The sequence below is a fragment of the Salminus brasiliensis genome, chromosome 16 (assembly GCF_030463535.1).
Source record: "Salminus brasiliensis chromosome 16, fSalBra1.hap2, whole genome shotgun sequence".
Taxonomy (NCBI): Eukaryota; Metazoa; Chordata; class Actinopteri; order Characiformes; family Bryconidae; genus Salminus; species Salminus brasiliensis.
The window spans coordinates 4,440,060-4,459,359 of NC_132893.1; the positions used below are offsets into that span (position 1 = coordinate 4,440,060).

At 42.6% G+C, this 19,300-nt stretch overlaps 1 protein-coding gene across 6 annotated transcripts in view; it reads left to right on the forward strand.

The window, feature by feature from the left end:
- msi2a (musashi RNA-binding protein 2a) overlaps positions 1-19,300 on the forward strand; it is a 316,548-nt gene that overhangs the window by 291,445 nt on the left and 5,803 nt on the right. For 2 of the 6 annotated variants that reach the window (XM_072658303.1, XM_072658305.1), the window contains exons 12-14: positions 8,275-8,463; positions 13,860-14,014; positions 18,019-18,095. In XM_072658303.1, coding sequence (XP_072514404.1) covers positions 8,275-8,463; positions 13,860-14,014; positions 18,019-18,060 — 386 coding nt within the window. In that variant the 3' untranslated portion in view covers positions 18,061-18,095. Of the gene's footprint in view, positions 1-8,274; positions 8,464-13,859; positions 14,015-18,018; positions 18,096-18,382; positions 18,386-19,300 lie in introns of all 6 variants that reach the window. The other 4 variants (XM_072658304.1, XM_072658306.1, XM_072658309.1 and 1 more) reach the window with 3 other exon arrangements.

The following is a 19,300-nucleotide window of genomic DNA, read 5'->3' on the forward strand; positions in this document are numbered from 1 at the left end:
CTCAGATAACGGGCTGTGAAGTCTCTGAGAAAACTTTTACTTTAACGCACCTTTAAAACAATCAGAATGTCCGGCGTGGACTGGGATACTTATATAGACTGGAGAACGTCGTTCTCTATATGCGTTAGAATCATGCCATTAGAACTGTGAAAGTCTTTTTTTCTTAATTAACAGTACACTTGCTTTTTAGTTGTGACCGTGCTTGGTGCAGCGTTTACATTCAGATTTGTGCAATCGAATTCCCATTTTTGAGGACATAATTCTCCATATATTTCACCCTCTAAGATTTTGTGGCATTCCAGGCAGTCTGCGGCAATTCAGGCAGCAGACGAAAGCAGCGCAGGCTGCGAGGGAGACCTGAGCAGAGGCTAGCAAACGCAAGAATAAATCATCTGTTAAATTTCATTAGCCAAGCCTCTCTGAGCACAAAATGACAAGACATTAAATATGTATTATTTATGAAATGTCTGCACTCTCCGAAAGAGTGGTCTAGTGGTGTTAATTAGTCACCCGTTCAGTCAGAAAAGGGGCCTATTTTAAATGGAAAGTGAAAGCTAACTCCAGGCTTGTGCAGGGTTTTCATAGGTGGAAATGAAGTAGCTAATTATAGCTGCTCTGAAATGCAAAGCTCATTTGGGGAGGCATATGACAGGCTTATTGACATCCGCCCTGGATGTGCACTTGATGGCCACCAGGGATTTAAGTGGAAACGGAGTAGAGTGGGGCGAAGCCGGTTGTGTGTGCGAGTGTGTGTACATTGTTGAAGCACTGGTGTCAGAATAATCACAGACTTGTGTTAGCGAACGCTGATATACTCTTAAACACCTTCTCCCCATCAAATTGCATCGAAAGTGGTAAAGTGGTGGGGAATATGCCCTGTATTTTCTCATACACATGATGGGGTGCTCTGGTTAGTGTGTGTGTGTGTGTGTTTTTTTCTCCCCTCATCCTCATCTCTCCTTTAGCCTGGAGTGAGAGAAAAAGCAGTACTTTCGGGGCAGTAGTTTGGAATTCCTCCTCGGAGGCAGTCATCTGGCAAAGTGGAAATGAGAGAGGAGCATTTATCCACTTGAAGAGAGCCACTCTCGTGATGGCAGCATGCGGAGAGACAGAGAGTGAGAAAGAAAGAGAGACAGACAGAGAGACAGAGGGATGGGAAGAGAATAGCTGGAGAGAGCTGAATAGCACTGGCTGATGTTTGGTGATGGCCGCCCCCGTGTCCATCCCCCTCTTTTCTCCGGGCAGTGGGCGAAAGGCAGAGAGAGTGAAAGAGAGAGAGGGAGAGGGAAGAGGAGCGATAATTATCAGCAGAAATGAGGCTCAGTGAGCAATTCGCACTGCTGGACCCACTGATCCAGTCGCCACGGCAACGCCGACCTACTCATTTGTTTTGTAGATGAGTAATTACATCCAATTAGACCGCAGGAGAAAAAAAAGAAAAAGAAATGGCGAAGAAGTGATCTTTTGTTTCAGGCTGATAGCTAGAATATTAATAATTGGATGATCGGGGGCAGGGGGTGGTGGGAGATATGATCTACGGGAGTGTGGGCGCTCATCCCGAACCACACTTTTGCTTCAAACCTCCAACACACCGAGCTTAACATACTAACATACTACCTACTCAGCCTCTTGCGCCCTTGCTCTCTCACTTTTGTATATATTCAACCTTAGGTATGTACTATAAGAACAGAGTATAATGCATTTCTGAAGGGCTTGGCTTTGTAAAAGGAGCTGCCTGGTGCTCTAAAGTCTGGAGTCAGATAGCTACACCACTGTGCTGAGTGCTTGTGCTTTCAGGCTTTATTGTGTGAAGGCCACATCCATACAGGAGTCTGTATAGTATAGTGCTGGAATCATCCTGCCTTTCTTTCTGCTTCTTATCGAGTGTCCTTGAGAGTCAAGTGCACCAAAGACTTGCAGTTTTCTTTTTCTTCTTCTTCTCATCTGTTCCGTTTCTCTGATGTTTTTGAAGCTGCCGAAAGTTTTATGGGAAGAACGAAAGGAAAACTGTTGCATTCATTTCCTTTTATGACCTCATTTGTTTTAGAGTCACACACACAAACACACACTCTCGCGCACATGCACATTCAGATCGTAAGCTTTAATGCGCAACACAAGCTGGCAGCTCCATTATTCCAAACACGAAGCTCCTGTGATATTGCAGGTTGTTGTATCGCTGATGCAGTGTGGCACCAGATGTCCGCACAGCTCTAACACCGCCATTCGATATTTGTTCATTAGCATGCTGCAAATTTGTCTTCGCGCCATACAAATAAACGCCTTTCTTTCTTTGCTGCCGCCGCCGCTCCCAGAGGAAGCTGCCGATGCGCTCTGCCCCACCGTGGAAATGCACCACACTGAGGAACATGTGCTTTTCTGCACAAGATCAGAGAGAAACCATTATTTCTCTAACTTTGATGTGGAAAAGAAGGGGAAGAGGGAAAAAAAAATAACAGCCTCTTTGGCTCAATCGCGCTCTTGTTTCTCACCTTTGCTCAAAGTAAATCATTTGTATGCGCTGAAAAGAAAATTAGCACAGGAAGATAATCAAGAGATTGCCGCGCTCCCAGATGGTGTCTTTTCGTGCTCCCGCCATCCGCTGAAGAGCCACTTTCTCTCTTTCCTTTTCTTCCCCCTCTACACCCCCTCACCACAGCCCCATTTTTATTCATATCCTTTTACACTGATGGCACTATCATTAGAGGCAATCTACCTGAACAATAAAAGTCATTTTGCCTGCCTTTATTAGATAAGACCTTCCTGGCTGCGAGACGCCGGCAGCTGAGGGCTAATTGTCCGTGTCAGAGCAAACAAAGCCACCATGTGTATTTGTTGTGCGCCTCCGATGTCGTCTTTGTGTCCTGTCGTTTCCCTCCCACTATCGCCCCGATCCAACGCCTCGCGCAGATTGCAACAGGAAGCCACCATTGTGGGCCACTGGCATGGCCCAAGGCTCTTGGATGGTGCTTCAGTGCTGTTGGGGTATGGGAGAGGGGAGGTGGTAGGGGAGCGATCGTTCTCTAACCCCTTCCCTCCTCATCCGTTTAACTAATGGAGGAGATTGTGGAGAAGCCTTTTGTAAAGGTCGGCGCTTGTTTGTTATTAAAGATTCTAATTAGAAAGAGAAGAGGAAGCCGGGGAAGCTTGTCTAATTAGCGAGGAGCACGGAACCCACTTTGAAACTCAAGGGCGACGGGCTATTTGCATGCACGTTGAAAGTGGATTAAACAGAAAAAAAAGTCTCGCTCTCTCTCTCCCCCGTTTTTCTTTCTTTTTTAATGTTTGGTCTCGGCGCAATTAAAGCTCAGCTGAAAGGATAGATATTTACCGTGAAAGTCGTGACGTTTCCAGAATGACAGGGCCATAGGCACGGCTGGAAAGAGGGGCGGGAAGGGCACGGGGCATTCAAGGAAATTAAATCCCCATGGTGTTTCCCAACAGACACTCCTCATGGCTCCTGTCCTCCTGCAGGAGATATCCCCAGTCTGCTGAAGGTGGCCTTGCTTGACCTCAGCCTGCTGCCTCTTGTTCTCTGCAGTCTGACAGGAAAATCTTTGAGGAAGTTGGAAATCTGGGTGCAGTCATAAGAAGATCACAAAACATTTTTTTTGTTTTTTTGTTAAAGAACCAGTTTTCAACGTGAGCACAAATTAATCAAAGATTTTTTTATGTAGGGCTTATTTTTTTCTTTTTCTTTTTTACAGAGCAGTATGTAAACATGCTGTAAAATTGTAAAAAATCACTCCCCATACAGCCCACGTATGTGAACACAACCTGTTCTAAATGTGTTGCTTTTGTGATGTTTCAAACATCAAGGCACTTACATAAACTACACAAGACTTACATAGACTACAAGCAGTTTAACCCTTCCTGTTCATGTTGACGTTACAGGGAGTCTGGTCTGCTTTCCGATTGAGGTGCACTACAGTGCACACATTTAGAACAGAGGTACAGTATCATGTAAAATGGCTGTAAAGTGGTAATATAAAAATGATTACTGTCTTTAGCACACAGACCCACACAAACAAATTGTAAGTGGACATTAGGGGAGGAAAATAAAAGTTACATAAAGAGGTTTGTGTGTATATTAGTTCCCTGGGAGAAAAAAAAAGTCATCCTGCAGATGACAAGGAGGATTGTGTAATATAATAATATATATATATACACAAAGCAGATGTTAATGATTGGCAATGAGTGACATCATTTGGGAGTGAATGAAGTAGATGAATTTGCTAGAATTTCAGGAAGAAGTTGTCAACACAGCATAAAAATTGCTACTAGAAGTCAATGCAGGTCCTTCACGACCAATTTCTGCAAGAACACTCCGCAGAGAACTGCATACCGTCAGCGGGGCAGAGTGGCACTCATTAACTATTTCTGCGTTGGGGCCCATTTTCCACACATCCAACAAGACACTCACTACAATACGATCATCCTCATGCAGCACCATCTGCAAGTGCCTGAGGTTGCTACCACCTTAAACACACAAGGTTACTAATTTTATTTGTCAGGGGATCTTACATATTAATATACAGTGATGGTCTCCTGTCTATTAGACAAAATGATGGAATTAAGTCATATGCAATGAGTACTGAATGCAGAACTATAAAGTGTGCTTGGTAGTTTGTGTGTCTGTGTGTTGAGGGCTGTGCTGGATGGAGATGGGACAGTCATGTTGTTTTAAGGACATGCAGCTGTGCAGCACTGAGCGGATAAGTGTGTGTGCGCGCCAGCTGCCTGATGGAGGCACGTGAAAGGGACAGAGGCAGACAATGGGACGAGGGGTGTTGAGTTTGTGTGCGCGTGCGTTCAGGTGCAGACGTGGTGAGTCAGCAGCAGGGGCCGCAGTGGGCAGCGCAGTCTCCGAAGCTGCTGCAGTCCTATCAAAGATGAGTCATTAGGAAAGCAGGACAGTTTCCCTGCCCCCTACCTACAGCAGGTTCAGGGAGAGAGTGTCACTCAGTGACTTTAGTGGGAGAAATAAGAGAACTGCGTCACACATGGACAGGTGAACTACAGCACTATGCATTGACTGAAGCAGTTCATTTGTAGTCACATCTAAGTGAACTACCTGCACTTCACATGCTATTCTTTGTCCAAAATTATAATGTATATATGTGTGTGTGTGTGTGTGAAAAATATAATATAATATATAAATATAATATAAAACAGTGTACTAATGCTGTTATAGACTAGACATGTGCACCTTTAGAAAGCAGTAGGAAGCTGAAAGATGAATCCAGAATGACGAACAGAACTGTAGATGAATGAAGTTGTAATAAAATAAATAACCAGCGTTTAAAAGTGACCACAAGGTCAAATACATAAATGAAAAATGAATTTAAATGGAGATTCATAATGTTAGCCACTCAAAATATAAAAAAACCCTCTAGCACTACCATTTGCTGTCTAATTGATCATGATTACATCTTAACTGTACATTTTGTTAATTGTATATGAATCAAACAATATAACTAACTAAACAGGTGACTGCAAACTTTTGAGCAGTAGTGTACATAATATTTTAGTAATTTAGAAATTTCTATGGGGGTAGTCTTAAATTAGACCCCATACACATTTTAAATGGATTAAAAAAATACTTCTCTAAACCGTTTGTAAAAGCACCTTAGGTAGGTCCCTTATAAAGCTGCCTGAGAGAACACTAATAGTGTGTGAAAATTCAATGGAAAAGGGAGGCTAAAATAGAAGATAGTTTTGATTTCTTTAACACGGGTTTGCTCACTGCATAATTCACTGTTATTTCATAGTTTTGTTGTCTTGATTATGAAATCCCCTCTGTGAGTAGATGTGTCCAAGCAAACCGCTGATGTTTTGAATATAAGTAAGATAAACACCGGCCTGCATTCTTCTCTGGCCTTAAAGCAAGATGTAAATAAAACCATTGCGAGTGCAGTTTTGTCCGATTTGTCGAGCTATACATTCCGGTAAGTAGGCAGCACGGGCATGTTGCCATTCTAACAGCCGCTTACCGTAATTTGGAGGATGGAGGGGAAGGTGTGACGGAGCTGGCGGAGGACCTGTTCTGCCCGCTAGATTGCACTTGGCAGTTGCTGACAGTATAATCAGCACTGGCTAGGTGAGGCAGGGCTGCAGGCCTTCTCTTTTTGTTTAGGGACCCAAATGAAAAACAAATACGCCCTGGGGGGCCCCAGGATGAAAGGCCTGCGCTGCCAATCTCGCTCCTGCCTTGAGTGGATTAACTCCTGTGCTGGAAAGAGGTGCGAGAGGCACCAATGGCTTTTAATAGGCCTTTTTTTTTTCTACGAGTGCCGCGCCTCAGATTATGGGGATGAGCTATAAATGTCAATGCGGCTTGCGCTAGTCAATGACGGTTTCTGAAGCGTTGCTAATCTGCCATCTGTGTGAAAGGAAGGTGTTTTTGTGAGTTCGGGCCAAGACGCGTAGAGGCCCAGCGCTTTGTGTTGTGGATCCTCCCTAATGTTTATGCCCAGTAAACATGAATGTGGCCTTCTTGGATTGTCTGCAGAACCTTACTCAAAGGCTCTGTATGCTTAGCTGCGCCTCCCAAGAATAGAGGGGTCTGAAATCAATTATTGACGTTTTGTGTGAATGCAAGCTTCATTCTCTTGAGAAAGAAAAGTACAGATACTTAAGAGGACTATTAAAGACCGTTATTGTGTGAATGAAGACCAACTGTGCTCAAGAGTGTACTGCTTCACACTGATCCTCTAGGTTAACATGAGGTCCATTCACTCAGTCTTAGCGAGATTCCTCTAAGGCTGGCTGCACTGGTAGGTAGTTCACAAGCTCTTCTCCCACTTATACTACAGCACCAGTCAAAAATGTAAAGACACCTAGGCACAAATAGGCTTTCTTAGTTTTAACTATGGTCCACACTTTGAATAAGTGAAATGTCAGAAATATGAAATTAGACTACGACACAAATGTGATAAAACAAATCAAACCTTGTTTTTTAGATTAGGAAGTCAAAATAGCCTCCCTTTAATTGCAGCTCTACTCAATCATGGCATTCTCTTATAGAGCTACAAGAGATGCTTCTCCAACAGGCTTGAAAAAGCTCTACCTCTGCGATCACCTGCTGGTTGATAATGTTTTAAATATCACTTATATTGGAAATACATTGTACTGCTTTTATTAGTCTTAAAAAACAGTTTTAAGCATTTACAGTGGGGAGCCTTTTGATCAAAGTATTTGTTAGTTATGGAAAGTTATTGAAAAAAAGCCTGCAATGGTTTACTCATGTATACAGAAATATAGAATATAATGTTTAATTCTGTTCCTTTTGCACAGACTGCATGTTGCCTAATATGCCTAATACAACTGTAGGTTTAGAAAGCTTTTGAACCTGGCAGTTGTGTATTGATGACATGTTCATGCATACACAGGCTGTGAAACTGTACTGTTTGTGAATCAGTAAATTGCTTCAACATGAAGCATGATAATTTATGATGACTTGTGTGCAAAATAATAATGAAACACTCAGTAGTTACAAATGTCTGAGGCCTGAGCTGGGCCTCAAAATGGCTTAGTGGTCTAATGTGCTACCACTCTGGCCTAGAGAGTCACAAGTTAAAATCCTGAGAAATGCCACTTTGCCATCAGTGGTCCAGAGTCCAAGAGAGCAAAATTGCCCGTGCTCTCTCCGGGTGGGTAGATGGCACTCTCTCCCCTCATCACTCTTAAAGCGCTGTAGGCCGGAATTGGGAACACATCGCTTTCCTCTGAGCTTGAAAGAAGTTTCTAAAAAGGCAGTGACTGGTATCAGAGGCGACATGTGTTAAGTAGGAGCATTGCTAGTGCTAGGGGGAGCTATGAATGCGTGGGTCAATTTGGGAGAAACTGAAAGTAACTAACATTACAAATGATATTAAAAAAAAAAAACTTGCACAATGCACATAAAATGACATGAACAAGACATGAATAGTAAAGCCTTAATTTCTAACTGTCTGTAGCCCTGATTCTTAAATGTCCACATTTTGACTGGTACTGTATTTCACCCCCATATTCACCCCCAGCAGGTAGCTGGGGTACAGGTTTAATAGCACAAAGGTCGTTAGCAGCTGGCTACATAGCAGGTAGCGCTGAACGCCATGTAGCAGCCTTCAGCCACTCTCACCAGAACCACGCACCAACACACGCCTTGCCTACATGACTGTGTACCATGCAAAGAGTTTTTCCCCAAAATGATGGCGTCCCACCCCTTCCTCCTCCTCCTCACCTCCCTCCCCAACCCCCTCTCCCCCTCCTTCAACCCTGTACTGTATCTCCCAGGCTTCCCCGATTACGGGTTTTATTCCGCGCCCAGTGACCAGCGGGGGGCGCCCTGTTCCTTTGCGGACTATGGCTCCCTGGGGCCCCAGGCGGCTCAGATGCTGCAAAGCGAGCACGCCACGTCCGCCTGCAACTCGCCCCTGCAGCACCTGCACAGCCCGGATCAGTTTAAAAGCCCAGGTTTGTATGGTGCGTTTTCATGTCCTAGACCTCTTTTTGCTGCCTTCACGTTTGGTCTCCTTTTTGTTTTCTTTCTTCTTCTTTTTTTTTTGTTGCATCAAGCAAGAGAGACAGTTTGTTCCTGTGTATGAATAGAGGCATCTCAGGGAGGAGAGGTTTTACCATACATGATAAACAAACAGTGGACTGAGATGCACTGCATGTGGGGATTTTTTTTACATTCATTTCTCTCATTAAGAAGGCAGTGCTCTTTGTTTTGTGTATGTAGAGCCATTAGATTTCTTCTTATTATTAATTTGGCACAAAGGCATGCAAGTGCCCTCTAGATGCATGTATAAAGCATGAAGAGAACAGCCAAAATGAATGACGCAGTGTCAGCTAATGCTCACTCTGTTCATTCAGTCACATTCCCCATCCCCATACCATCATCATAAGCATCATGTATGCATCCAGTATCTACTGAAGGAGCATGGTCCTTACTGGCCTTTTTGTGGCCAGACTTAACTACATGCGTATTCAGTGTCTGTCTATTAGTCACAATATTCTTACACAGTAGTTAGACCTGTCACGATTGTGTTATTGAGTTATCATACAATATATGGACATGACCTTGATTTTTGCTGACCTCAATGTGGCCCATTGTGGTTTTTTTTTGTGTTCATATGTTTTAGCCAGTCGCGCTTCTGTTTTTTCCCATGTCGGACTGAAACTCATACAAAGCTACTGTAAGAAATGTGTAAAACTAACCAGCCTCTTGGGGACGCAGCGTAAAGACCTAGCACCAGTAACAGGATACATGTAACACTGCCAATAGGTGATCCATTAGGTCCACGATTGCACGTTAGTAGGCAAAGGCAAACAGCAATACATCGAGCATGGTCACATGTCTAAAGTGACATTGTTCAGATGTTTCAGTGGAGAGCAAAGTTTGCCTCCTTTCTTTTTACAATTTGTTTTGTAACACAAAACCGTGCTTCATCCTGAACCGTGAGTTCTGTGATCCATTACGCTACTAGGGACAGACAATGGGCATGTTACTCTAAGCTATTAGCTGTTTTTCTCCAGACTGCAGAATTTCAGTCAGAATCTTTGAATGAGTAAATCCAAATGAACTTGGATTTAAAGTCGTATTCCACAGCTCCGGTGTGGGAACATTTTGGCTTTAAGCAGAATGAGTGGAAAGAGCCCTTTAACAAAGCCGGTATGTCAGCTTCGTTTTATTTATTTACAATATATATATATATATATATATATATATATATATATATATATATATATATATATATTTAGATTACAGTTCTGATGTCTGAATATTGTTAATTCTGAAATTCATTGTCTTTAAAAGCATGCAATTGTATTATTATGCTATTAGATTATCATTATATCAATAATACTGTTACTGATATAATACTGTTTATCGCATTTTTTTCTGGAACAATTTATTGTCGTGAAAAAATATATATATCGTGACAGGTCTAACAGTAGTTGTCAATCTCCAGTTTAAAAAGTCTGTTTTTATTCAGATTTTATTTTAAAGGCTTAATCACAGTTTTTCGGCTTAATCGCAGTACGAAAACAAGCTAATTCCCTTCCTGTCACCTCGTGTTGCACGTTAAGTCAACTCTTGTCACCTCCTCGCAACACTCCTGTGATATAAACACAAGCTCTCTTGGAACATCTTCACATTATTATGTCTAGCTGTGTTTGGTGTGAATTGAGGTTTGAAGGCAGGTGACGTGGTGCAGTCAGCTTGCTTTGCGTGAGTGCATTAGACGAGTACTTCCATGGTAACATGGTTAGCAATAAATCAACAGCAACAGAGGCTAGTTGACACTTGAAGATGATCCTGTTTGCCTTGCATCTGTAGTAGCCGTATTATGATTTGTGGTCAAAGTGATAAATCCTTGAGTCCCCAGGGCTGTATGTAGGCCCACACTTCAGTTCCTAAGCATTATAACATACCCTTCTTATTATTTTTCTAGCAGGTAATGAATAAGTAAAGAATATGCTTTAGGATTAATAACTGCAGCTTTGAAATCTCACTGGATGCATAACGTGGCCTGTTCCATCAGTGAAATTCTAGTTGCAATGTCATTAACGGTGAATATGACCCTGCTGTCTCTTTCTCTCCGAACCCCCCAGCGTAGTTACGGCTAGTCAAGCCTCATTGGCTAGCCATTTTCAGCACCGCACTCCATGGGCCTCCTTCAGTTCTGCAATGTCCCTGCTCTAAAGCATGATGATGCGCTGCAGAAGTCTTGCACGACGTCGCCCGTCTGTAGCCACAGTCCAAACGGCCGCGGCTGAGGCGGCTCCAGCCAGGTGTTGAGGCCTGCCAGGCGCTCCGCCTCGCCTCACCTCGCCTGTCCCGCCTCATTTGCTTTGGCAGGCGACAAGGAAAGACATCTTAGCGCCCGTGCTTTACACTGCAGATTACACAGATCTCTCGGTTTGGACCCGGGCCCAGCCTGTGCAGATTTCGGCTCGAATGGCTCCCCGCGGTGCGCAGCCGGGCACGCTAAGCTATGGGCTCCGAGCTGCACCGGTGCTGTACAGAGTTACGGTCCTCAATTACTGTAGTCAGATTTCACCACCACAGTCTAGGGCAGGAGCTGCTGTACGGATACACAGCAACTGAGAACATTTGGGAGTTCTGCCCAGTTTTCCGTTTGTGTTCCACAATACATCACTGTGTTTTCAGCTCCGGAAGCTGTCCTGTGCTGCTGGCAGAGGTCATGTTGTTCTCTTCGTTCTCTCCTGTTTAAACTGTGCAGCCTTTTCTCGCTATGTTCCGCTGGCATTTCACCAGCCTTTATCAGACAGACATAAATAATACTTCACCTCTGCACTCCACCCCCCTGCTGCCACCCGTCGCCACCACTGAACAGAAGCATCGGAGGCAGAAATGCGCATTTCTGTCTTAATCTTTGCAATATATGACAGTAATACTGCTTTCAATATAGGTTGAGAACACAGAGATAAAGTTATATTGGATTAAGGTGATACTTGATATGAGGTCCTGTCAAACTGTCTCCTGTATCTCGGTTGCTGGGGCAACACAGACATAATCGATGCATTGTGGGGTCTTTTAGGGGTCATATCAAAGCACTTTATCTCATGACAGAAACGACTGTGCGTTTGTGTGTCTGCCTGTGTGTGTGTGCTGGTGTGAGAATTACATTATAATCCCCCTCCACCATGAAAAAAGGTATATAAATCAATAAATAAACAAGCAAACAAACAAAAAAAAAAACAGGTGAGGACAAATACCTTGCTTGAACTTGTAGAACAGAACAGTCCTGTGCCCTCTTCCCCCACGGCACACAGCCACTTTGTCATCCTGCAGAAACAGACAAAGGGGTCTCGTAAATTAAAGCTCCTACCTGGGCGCCAGTGCAGGACACATGAGTCACCTGCACCTTAAAAACCTGCTGTGTAATCCACTGGCCCGCTAGTTTAATTAGCATGGGTGCCGCTAAGCTACCAGTCAAAGCCAATAAGTGTAACTCATGTTTGCCTATTAAAGTTAATAGCAGGAGCGGTCTAGCCCCAGGGTTTAAGTTGAAACATAAATCCTTTTGCTCGCAGAGAGAAAGAGAGAGAGAGAGAAACAGAGAGAGAAGAGGAAAGGGAGAGGGAGAGCCCTGCGCTTTGCCTCAACAGAATCCACCAATTATAGGAAATGAGGATTACTGTTGAAACTCAAAATGGCTGTAATTGCTTAATAAGCAGGCCTATTAGGAAATGTGCTGTTCAGATAAGGCCAGTGAGGCTGCTCCTGAGAAAGGCCTGGAGTTAAGCACTGCAGTTTCTGTCTCTCTCCCCCCCTAAATGTGTCTCTCTAATTCTCTGTCACTGCAAAGCACAGAGTAGGCCAGATACAGTAGGATGAATTGACCCGTCTAACTTTTGCCCACAAAAGCATTTTAGCGTAGCTGCTTTGCTCTAGCATTTTAAACTGAAAAGAAAACAAAGGTCAGAGTGAATCATTAGCAGATTGGCAGAGGTGTGTTTTTTATGGGGGGTGGGATTTAAAACTTCATGTTCAATGCAACTCAACATATCTATTTGAGCACAAAACCGGTCACGTGACATATCGACATGATAAAAGTGTATCTGTTTTTGAAAAGCCAGGACAGGCCTTAGTCATAGCATTATTAGTCACAGCATTGGTGTCTCATACTGTTGTCGTGGTGGAAATGTAGGCAAATTAGTAGTGCTGTCTGACAGATGAAAAGCTACAGCGGGGACAATGTGACCGGAGCACTTTGTCTAGCCAGTTTATACAGTGTTGGATGTATTGGCTGGATCATGGGGTTGAACAGGCTTAGAAACTTTTACAACCTAGACTACTGGCATTTCGTTCACTGCACAAAAAGTGTTTATATGCTCATTTTGAGAATGTTTCAAGAATAATTTCATTTAATTTAATTTAGCTTAGCTCTAGCTTTGTTTTAAGCCATGTTAGTTAGCGAAATGTGTTTTATTCTACAGGAAGAAGTCAGATATGCCGAATCTGCAAATAGAATAACAATTTCTCTAGATAATTAAAAACATATATGTAAAATGAAAATCTAGAAAGAAGTTAAAACTTTGAAACCTTGACCAAATTTCCAACTTTGCACTCACCAGGCATTTTCTGCATCACCTCATTAACTCTGTGTGCCTTAATGATGGCAAGTCAAATAAGACACCGAAAACAAGAGGAGGAACCTGCAGCACATGCTTTTTCCAAATTTACACCATGCATTGTGCCAAGAGTTACCTTAGAACTAGCCCGAAAAATTAACAGTGCCATCAAATACCCGCTGATATACTACGCTTCATGCAGGTCCACACAAACAGCCTGTACGCAAAGGGCACATGATACGTTTGTGACTGACTGCATGTTGGTTTCTTGCATGCCGATCACTGTTTGCACATGACTTCCCTGTGAGTTGTGAAATTCCCCAACATGTTCACGACATACTCGAGAATATGATGTTGGCTAATCGCCTTTGGTGCCCCTCGCTACTTGAAAGAAATAAAGATAATAAAGATATTGTTCTAATGCAAGTTTAATGACACTCTCTTTACAATTCACAATATAATTGTGAAAGCTTTAGCTATTAGCAATTTCAGAGTGCAGAAATGGAACGGCATTTCCAGTAATTAGTCAGCATTTCAGTGCCACTCTCCTTGCTGCTATCGCTTATTATTTGGCTCTACTGTTCCCAGTCCTTCAATATTCTGAAAATTAATATAGACTCAAACATCCAATATCATATTCTCTCCCATATATTGTGTTTATGTCAATCTCCAGGCAGTCTAAATTTGTTTTCCAATCTGTGTGCATCATGCTTGACATGACCCTGAGGATTTGCTGTTTAAATATGTCTCCCCCTCTGTGTGTGTGCGCTCTTTAGGCACTAACCCTCCTCGGCCCGGAGGCTTCCCTGGTGCTAACAGTCCGGGGCCTGTAGCTGATCTGTACGGCCCGGGCAGTCAGGACTCTGCTGTGGGAAACTACATCACTGCTGCTAGCCCCCAGCCTGGCTCCGGCTTCAGCCACGGCATCGCTGTGAGTATCACCCCACCTCCACCAAGTCCAAATGTTACACCTTCCCATCACACCTGCCGTGTACCTGTTCTGAAATATACAGAGCTCATTTAAAGGGACAGTCCAGCGTGTTCAACATCTGCCACATCATTATGCGTCACACCCAACCCTCTGTTATCACCAGCTATGATGTTGACGTATCTCCTACCTCTTTGACTCAAAACTCACTTGCAACAGAAGTCATTTTTCAGATGCTGAATTATATTAACCTTGGTTTTGTACGAGACAGTGTCTTACCGAAGCTGTTCCTATGAAGTTTTGTTGAACTTTCCAACACTATCAAAATAGGCTGTTTGCAATAACATACAATTTTACAAACTATTCACTTTTAGATGTTTTATTCCATAATTAATACTTAAAATACTATCCTCTATTGATGGGTTCAACAGTTTCACAGCTGATCTTTTGACCAAAACCTTGGAATGGAAGTGTACATTTGCACTCCATTAGGGTTCCTGAAATTTATAGTGATCAGGCATAACCTGTGAAAACGTTGTCCAAACCACCAAACTGGTCATTTTGGGCTGATGGCAAATTGAGTGGAACTCAAGAACCTTGTTTTAGAGTTCTTGGAAGCTTCATCTGATGGAACTTGAAACCAGATCCCAACTTTCTGGGCACAGAGCATTAGATTGCAAGAGGAGGAGGAGCTGTGGTGATGGGGTCTGATTTTTGTCATAGGAAGGTGAGGGAACTCCATTAAGTTAGCAGAAACCCTGTAAAGATCTTTACAACATGAATGTGCTCTACAAAGCATAGTCATTTACTGATAAAATATAGCTAAAAATATAACTGCTAAGTGGCTTTTATTAAAAGTGTGTTTTGAGTGTTTCAGCGGGAAAGGCACTGAAATGATTGTCTTACTCTGTCTGGTACAGATGCATCAAATTGAGATTAGGTTGAAAACGCTGGAATATTCCTTTCATGGGACACCGCACAATCTAGTGTACAGGGCCTGTACAGTAAATATGTCTCGGCCTCTCTCTGGCTGTTTCTCATTCTCTGTTCGTTCTTTTCTATTCTCAAAACACTTTTAATCCTGTACAGTTTTTGATTACTTTTGACTTGCAACTGAGGAGTCTGGGTTTGATTGTGTAATTTCTGTATGACTCACTTAAGGGCAGCCACTTTATTGTCAATGTGGCAATTTAGAAAAGAGGGTCTCAATCGGACTATAAGCAGAATTAGTGCCACTATGTGCATCCAAAAAAAACAAAAAAACCACAAAAAACACTTGTGTGCTGATGAATCAAGAGCCTCTGTGATACTGCAATCCGTCTGAAATGCAGCTGAAGTTTGAGGGATGAAGGAGGGAGGGAGGGAGAAAAGAGCATCACAAACAACTTGGCAGAAAAAAGGAAGAAAAAAATTGGTATGATTGGAAATGAGCAAATTGTCAAATTCAAATGTCCCTGTAACAAGCAGATGCTTTTGACACCATATCCAAACAAAAGCATGGCGCGGCACAAAAGTTGCTTTAATTGGCTTTTTGCTGGCAGAGCGCAGATTCCGTCTCTGAATGTCACAGATGTCAGGTCGCATTTCTGAATCGCTGCAGCTCTCAATTTGAAAAAAGAAAGGATGCATTTGTAATGAAGTGCCAAATTGAAATTCAATTATTCACACACTCATTCTCGCGCAAATACATCTCTTAACCAGCTCTACGGCAGAGATGGGCTTTATGACAAGGTGTGCCGTGCAACAGTCATCCAAGGCCTTCTCTCCTCCTAACCCTCGCTGCCTTTGTGAGTTGAACAGCCTCTTTGTCGCCCGCTTTTGTATTTGTCGAACAATGCAGATTATAATACAGTTATCAAGTAATTATCCGTGTTCCGTGGATCACTTTGCATTGGGGCTTGAAACACTGCCCCTGTTCTTCGCTCGCATTTCACATTCTTGGTTGCGTTGAGAATGTTAGGCGATGGTTTAAAACCCAAGAGAGCAGATGACTCAGACTTTAACTTTGTTAAACATCCACAGCACTGCAAAATGGAAATGCGCGCCATGCACCCCTAGCTTTATTTATGGGCATTAGTGTTACCGGGGACGCATCTGGACGCAAATTTGCATGGCGATAAGAGATTAATGTGGAGTGGTGCGGTTTCAGGTTGAGTTAGTTCCTCTCAGGGTGATACGAGTAACTAAGGCTGGGCTGAGAGCCTAGATGCTTCAGAGTCCGGCACTCCGGCAGATAATGTCTCCGAGCAGCACATTAACACAGGAAATGACGCGGAACGCAGAATGCTCCTCTCCGTTTATTTCTGCGACACGTGTCAACAATTAGCCACACCGCGGAACTGTAGGCGCTGCAACCCGGCGGATGACTCCACAGTTGCTGTTTTATTACTCTTTATTAGTGTTACTCATATCTGGCCCTGGAGGGCCACAGCACTGCAGAGTTTAGTGTTTTTCCTGCTCCAGCGCACCTAATTCATCCTGCGAAGGGCTTTATAATTAGCTGATGAGATGAATCAGCTGCGTTCGATGGGGAAGAACAGTGTGGCGCTGTGGCCTTCCAGGCCCACATCTGAGTAGCACCGTCAGGAACATGCAACTAGTATGAAGTTAAACGATAAAGGCTCTCGTACTCCACAGAGATGAGTGTCAGTGGGAGTGCGAAGCAAAACTCTTTCCTCAGAGTCTGCTTGATTAGAGAGCCCGAAGCGCCCTGCCGTAGCAGACTTTGATTTATTCATATGGATTAAGCTCGGGAGGTCTTTCTGAAGCGCGTCGCTCACGAGCACAATGGGCTGATGACAGGCCCGATAAGAGGCAGTGTTTTTAAGAAAGACGTGTTGACAGTTTGCCGTTTTGCCCCCTAAATCTGCCGTGTGGGCGGTTTGCCTCACAAACGCAATCAGAAAATCAGACAGTGTCGAGGATTTGCATATGGAGGAGGGAGATTGATCAGCTCGAGAGAGCGAGAAGACGAGGGTGGACGTTTCCTCGTTTTTCTTACTTTTTTTGGAAGGGGGTTGAAGAAGAACATGCACGTGTTTGGAATCCTTCAATAACATTCCTGTAAGCATGACTGAGTTCACACCTAACCCATTGGGGGTAAAACCAACAATAATGAATGAATTAGAATAAAAGTATTTTTTAGTTTGCTGTACTAAATGTAAATTTACGTAAAATTTACATTCTGTAAAGACAGATTTGAGCCAACACCTCAAACTCTTTACTCGATCATGAAAAATATTTGGCCAGAGTTTCCATTATTTTGGTCTCCTCCCATTCAAAGAGAGACCTGATATTGTAGGACTGGAAATAAATGCCCGGCAGCATTGCAAAGTTGGCCACAGAGTGAACCTTTCTACAGAACGTTGTCTAGCTACAACTATGTTCATCTCTTAGGTCCATGCTTGTTTTGAATTGCTTACTTTTTACCACCCAGTAAGATTCTGATTGATCTCATCATGTCCTGCCCACAATAATTTCTTCTTACTCATGCATCTGATTTTACTCGAAATACATCATGTTAAAGATGAAAACCCCTTTCTGATTTTAGTTGCATTTAAATGCTGTTAGTAATGTTAGCATTTTTGGGGTCAACATACCTTGAAGCACACATGTTTATTTAGATATTATACTTTTAAGTATTAAGTGACCTTTTGACACTGTTGTGTCCTCTAAACCAAACACCCACTTAGTACACAGTTAGTACTTAGTTTTCACTTTAGATACAGTATGTTACAGTAAGTTCATGACATTTTTGTACATATCTAGTTCAGAAATATAGAACATTTCCTTTGTTTCTATAAAGAAAATAAATAAAAGTAAACTTGTGATTTTCAGTTATTATTTTTCCACTTTGCGCATTGTACATCAAATCAGTTTTCATTATATACTGTTTATGATTTGAAACTCCTACATGATGACAGAGTAATCCTGTGGATCAAAATGTACTCACTTTTCTCTTCTCCTGCAGATGCCTACTAACAGACACACTAACTGTATACTTTTAGGGCCCCTTGATTGCGACAGCTTTTACAAATGGATACCATTGAAACCTAACAGGTGGTCGGTTGCCATCTCAGTGGAGGTATTATGTTTTCTCTTATATTGCTCAATGGTCCTTTCTATCCACCTCTTTCTCTGTCTTTATGGACTTATTTCATCCTTAATCTCTCCTCCACCTGCTCTCGCTTTTATGGAACTGTTACCCCATATCAGCGCAAATGCTAGACTGACAGTGAAATGCATGAAATGGCAAAATGCAGTCATTCTCTTCAACCTGCAAATCTTTCTCTCTGCGCCTTTGTTCATTTCCCATATACGCCAGACCTTTCATTTGCAATATCATGCACTTCATTTGTTCATAGCTTGAAGCAAGTAGAGTTTATTTCATTTCATGAGCTTGCACAAATCGACACTGTTGCTTTCTCCTAAAGGTTCCCCATTATGGCTTGTGTGTCCATATTTTCTAACTAAAACGGAGATGCTAATAAACATTAAAACACAAAACAGTAGATGTAAGTAATAATGAGAAGTATTTCCAGCTATGGAGTGAGTTTTTTCTGTGTACACAGAAAACAATAGCAGGAGAGGAATTTAAAGGCATTCTTGTGCCTTGTTTCAGAGTCTGTATACAGCCTATGTCCGTCTCCACAAGCTCTCCCACTACTGTGCTACTTCACCCTCATTTGGCTCTCAAACTTTCAAATCTGTGGAGTGTCAAGTCAGATCCCAGTCTCAGCTCCCAGTACTCTGCCCACCCGTCTGCTTGGATTACTTCTGCCTCAATGTGCCCCACTTTTTCTGCTGTCTGCAAGGACACCAGTTAGAGTGAGAGAGACTGGGAGTCTACAGGCTTACTTTCTTCCAAACAAGAAATCAGAGAAACAACATCTAGCCAATAAGTAATTGAAAACAGATTTCACCTGACAATCTTGCCAAATAACATCATAAGGCGACGTGAATTGGGTCTTCTATTGTATGACAAAGACTGCTGTTTAATTTTGGGGTAAAGCAACAGTGTTCTAAAATTATGAGGTTGTCAATAACCATGTGTGTGAATGCAGTCTCCTATTATAGACAGCCTGAGCTACAGCATCACCTCTTCTGTAATTGCAGTTGTAAATGAGAACATAGTTTTACGTTAAAGTTCAGTGTAAGGGATTTAATGCTTAAATGTAAAAAAATCATTTTTCAATGCTGCAATACGGTACAATCTGTCAAAATAAAATATATTCTCTAACTGCATGGGTGTTCAATTCTTTATTTAAATAGTTTAAATACTTAAAATAT